Here is a 4,951-nt window from a genome sequence, read left to right on the forward strand (position 1 = left end):
TTACGAATAAAAGTAGTTTCGTCATTGCTATACTGATGCTACTGAGACGGGATAATATAGTCACACATAAAATAATCTTGTCAATTTTTATGTGACAAATTCTCACTAATAATGAGACAGAGTCTGAAAGATCCTACTTGTCAAATTCATTTACGAGTCAAATGCCCACATTTAATAACCTCCTCGCAAATATGTTGTACTGAAGAAGCTTGATTGTTTTAATAATAATGAGAAAGCTGCAGTTTTAATCAGTCCGTTTACAGAAGGCGCCGTGGATGACCATTAGGTTGCCATCAACTGTGCCAGCATTTCCCAATTGCAATAATTTTTGACACATTGTAGTTTATGGCATTTTCTAAAGTTCAGCAAGACATAAACAGCGGGAATCAAACCGTCTAAAAACAGTTTATTTGTGAAAAAAGGTTTTGATTTTAATATAAACTAAAAAGAGTATCATGTTCTTCAGATTTATAGATGGAAAATTAATAAATATTGCACTAAAATAATAATAATAATAATAATAATAATATGTTTCAGGTATTCTGCTTCTTCTGTTTGAATTATGATTCTCGTCGGTGTTCACTTTCTGCTTTGCGCCCAATGCTGTCGGGATAGACTACCACCCCAGACACCTTGAAGCTGTTTGAGAATGTTATGTTATGTTAGCTTTAGTATGCTATAATCATTAAAATCTTCATCTTTTTCTGAACATGCAGCTGACTGCAATATCGGGTCGCCTGTACCCGTAGCCTATCCCTGCAAATGTGAGGAAGAGACTTTTACCTACTCAGGGAGAGTAACTCAGAATGCACCACGGCACACATCCACATTAGGGTAAACTCTAATAATAAATACTCTTTTAATGAACTATTTGATTCTTTTTATGAAAGACCAACAGAAAACTTGAGAGACTCTTCCAAATCAGTCAGTGTTACCCTATAGCCAAAATCATTTGGCAGCGGTTTGTAGCTTGTTGCCCCCCGTTATCTTTAATGCACTGTGCTGTGACTGTTAAGCTCAGCTTTTTAGGAGCGGAGCTAACAAAGGGTGGGCACACTGAAGTTTTGTTCTATGTTTGTTTCGGGGAGCTATTCTAGAGAGTTTAAGTAAATAGAGTTGGATTCAGATCGGCAGTTGTTATGTAGGTCACGTGTTTGACAGTCTGATGGCATTGCTTTAAAGGCCCCCGGAGCAGGGCGCGCACGTGGGTAAAGTTAGGACCAACCTCTCCAGGGACCCTTTTGTTTAACCATCAGACATAAGCACCTTCTGAGATCCCGAGTGCTTCAGTCATAAAGAAGCAGCATCCAGCTAACAGCAGTCATGTCCAGATCATTTTACGTCGATTCGTTAATTATCAAAGACACCGCCAGACCGGCGCCTCTAAGTGAGCATCCCGGGCAAGACTTTTTGTTGCCGATGAGCATGCACTCGTCCAGCGTGATGTCCGTTTCTGCGCCCGTGTGTCCTTCAAGAAAGACGGGCACTTTTTGTGTTTGCCCTCTGTGTGTTACTTCGCACATCCACTCTCCCCGAAACAGCTTACCTTTGCTGAAGAGTCAGTTTCCGAGCGGGGACACCCAGTATTGCCAGAGAATGAGCCATCAGCACAGCCCTGCACTGGGTCATCCTGGGCACCCACCTGTTTGCAGTACGACCAGCTACAGCGCTACAGATCCTAGGAGATTTCATTGCCTCTCTTTAGGTAAGTTATTCGGAATGGTTTATCGATCCGTATTCACTTCGGTAATTCATAAATATTTGAATGTATATTTTGAAAAGGCTACATTATATTTTATCATAGGAAATGTGTCTCTATATGTGTTATTTTTTATTGTTTATTTTGACTTTATTCTTTTTTTTTCTTTTAATCGCATTTCAAAATGAGTCGCAATACATAACAACGCCTTGTCTTTATTTTAACAGGTGCATCTGAAAACGGGCACATCCAAAACGGCAAGAGGATGAGGACAGCGTTCACAAGTACGCAACTTCTGGAGCTGGAAAGAGAATTTTCGTCAAACATGTACCTGTCGCGTCTTCGAAGAATTGAGATCGCCACTTATTTAAACCTCTCGGAAAAACAGGTTAAGATTTGGTTTCAAAACCGCAGAGTTAAGCATAAGAAAGAGGGTAAGGGTACCCCGAGGAGCGTGCACAGCGGATGCAAATGCACCAGCAGCCATGGGCATTATCCCCGGTCCGAAGATGAGGAGTCTTTATCTCCGACATCAGCTACGGAAGAAAAAGAAATATCCCCAGTTTGAGAAGGATACCAGAGCTCAAGAGAAACCGACTGCTCTGATCTCGAAGCACTTATCGGGACTTTAGGGTGAAAGAGACACAAGTGTGAAAGTAAGACTATGTTTGGGACACTTGACGTGCGTCATAAAATGTACAGTTTGTAAAAGTGCTTAAAAGTAAGTGTGTATTGTTTACCCCGATGTTAATAGTCTGACAAACAACCGAATAGATAAAAAGATAAAACATTCTATAGGTGAGCAAGAGAGATCATGTTAATATAGCAATTTAAATCTGTAGCAATTAAAACAGGTTTGTTATGTAAATATGTGAACTGTACACTGTGAATTGCTTCCTACAATTGTTTGTGAATAGTTTTATATAAAATGTATATTTATATTTATTTAAATAAACTGTGGTCGTAAATATGTTAAATGCGTGGGCTCTCCAGTAGATGTATGAGAATGACGGAGGTGATTTTTACAAGCAATACTGAAAGGAAACTCAAACCCAAAAACTAAAGGTAAGCGTTGATTTTTGCCACTTCTCGAATAAAGCACAAGCATCATTAGACCGCGGTGCTGAGAAGTGGGCAGAAATGAATCAGTGCGGACCAGTTCGCCTGGTGATTGTGGTTCTAACTGTACTATCATTGTAAAACATAACATTTATATTCATTAAAGATACAGACAAGCGATCAAGTGGAGCCATAAGTTACTTTTACAGCGAGTTCAATTTAACGTTCTAAACTGTGGACGGATGAAAGTGTCAAAAAGTCCCGTCGCATCTCTTTAAAATCAAAAGCCGAGGGCATCGCCTCAATCAGCAGAACGGGAAAGTCAAAACTTTAGAAGTTATCATCGAGAATTGCTCTGTCTAACCAACATTTCTTTCTATTCAAGGATATTGTTACGGGTCTTCACATGTCCATTGTAACAGTGAGAGTTTAAATAAACTACACAATGTTTAACGGTAGGACACTGTTAGCTCGCTTTGTCTGCTTGACCTTAGACCACTGTTGTAAGAAACTGGGAGCGCTTCAGTCTTATAATTAACTTACTTCTCAGAGTGGTAGCAGCAGCTGATTGTTTTAGGACAGAGTGGATATGGATATAGAAATGCAGAACACATTTACATAATTATATAACATATAAGATTCAACAAGGTGCTTTCAGCAAATGGGTTACTGCACTCACAGTTTCTGTATGAGCAAGTCCTCTGTGGGGCAAGCGTTACATATCACCAGGTATATGCATAAGGTTATGGTATTAAAGGTTGGCGTCTTTCTTCATCATATGAGGAATTAAAGTACCCCATAAAGCTGAAAATCCTGGATCTCTCAGTTACTAATAAAAATGGCTCTATCATTTCAATCATGATTTTGTGGGAGAAAAATAAATACATGATCAAAAAGTAGGGTTTATAATCGATTCACTTATTGGTATTTTCAGTGGATGAGTAAGCTCTAAAGTCAGGAAAGATATTTCATTTCAAAGGTTGTGCAACACTCTTGAACCTGAGGATTTGATCAGCGATTATTTATACTATACTGTTAAATGAACAATAAATTAATAAGAGGCAGATTTCATCAAGTTTAGAAAATTACAAACACGCATCAGTTACTTCCGGGTACTTCATGGGCATTACCTTTGGATCTGGACATTCTCCTCCCGTGTTCGTGGGCTTTTCCCAGGTACCATAGACTTCCTCCCACACTCCCAAAGGCCTGATCTCCGAGTTAATTGTCTCTTTTTCCCTGAGCGTAGTGGTTCCCCAGTTTAAGGCTGCGTCGTATTTGTGAGATAGGTTCCGGTCCACGCTGCTCTGAACTGCTTAAGCGGAGATGATCATGAACTGGTGGATTATTCCCGATTTATTCCATTAAGAAGTGTTGAAAATGAATTCAAAAAATGAGTGCAGAACTATAAGTTAGTCTCATGTATTCATCTGAACTCCGTGATTGATACCTGGCTGAAAATAAATACATTGCATGAAAGAAAGAAAGAAAGAAAAAAAGATTTGAAGGCATTTTAAGATTAAATCAAAGTACCACTAACATTCAAATGTTATTCCTTTAAAAGTTTCTCAATGAGAGTCTAACCGATTACCTAATAAATAACTTTTTTGCCAACCATGCGATATTAAGAACTTCACTCCTGTAGTGGGGATGGCTGTCAGAAGACTTTGCACGTATAAATTCTGCACACGTTTGCTTCCAATTGAATAGCGCTTATTATTGGTTAATATTATCTCTCACGATATATACGCATTTAATGCCTCCTCTGAGATAAAACAACATCAGTTTGGTGACTGTATGCTGACAGGCTCTGCTGTAGCGTGCATTAAGTGGACAATGTCATTGTCATTGATAAACAAACTACGATACAGATTCTGTGAATAACCTTTGATACGCTTCATAATATCTCTTTAATAACTGTCAAGATATGAGAGACAAACGATTATTACGGGCACAGGGGAAAAGCTGGGGGTGGGGGCAATGGCACTTCAAATGAATGAACTTGAGACAAATTCCATCTGTTTAAAAGAATAAGGTTGGCACTGCCCAGAGGTGAGCGTGGGGAGTCCCCTTAGATTCGTTTTTTTATTGTGTAGATTTCTATAGCAGTGACATAGATTGATATAGGGATGCTTTTGAAAAAAAAAATTCACAAAACAAAAATGGACTCGACCCACACAATATAATCCACTT

General features: G+C 39.0%; 1 protein-coding gene across 1 annotated transcript; it reads left to right on the forward strand.

Moving 5' to 3' along the window:
* Window positions 1–1,320: 1,320 nt before the first annotated feature.
* gsx2 (GS homeobox 2) lies at window positions 1,321–2,611 on the forward strand. The gene is made up of 2 exons (XM_039752777.1): window positions 1,321–1,705; window positions 1,927–2,611. Exons 1-2 carry the CDS (start codon window positions 1,324–1,326, stop codon window positions 2,265–2,267), a joined length of 723 nt encoding a protein of 240 aa, XP_039608711.1. The 5' UTR covers window positions 1,321–1,323; the 3' UTR covers window positions 2,268–2,611.
* The last annotated feature ends 2,340 nt before the right edge of the window (window positions 2,612–4,951 follow it).

The sequence above is a fragment of the Polypterus senegalus genome, chromosome 4 (assembly GCF_016835505.1).
Source record: "Polypterus senegalus isolate Bchr_013 chromosome 4, ASM1683550v1, whole genome shotgun sequence".
In the NCBI taxonomy this organism is placed as follows: domain Eukaryota; kingdom Metazoa; phylum Chordata; class Cladistia; order Polypteriformes; family Polypteridae; genus Polypterus; species Polypterus senegalus.

Excerpts from the sequence above, each read along its gene's own strand:
- gsx2 (XM_039752777.1), top strand. The coding sequence starts at position 1,324 with ATGTCCAGATCATTTTACGTCGATTCGTTAATTATCAAAGACACCGCC. Across the intron at positions 1,706-1,926 it reads ATTTCATTGCCTCTCTTTAG|GTGCATCTGAAAACGGGCAC; the intron begins GTAAGTTATTCG and ends TTATTTTAACAG.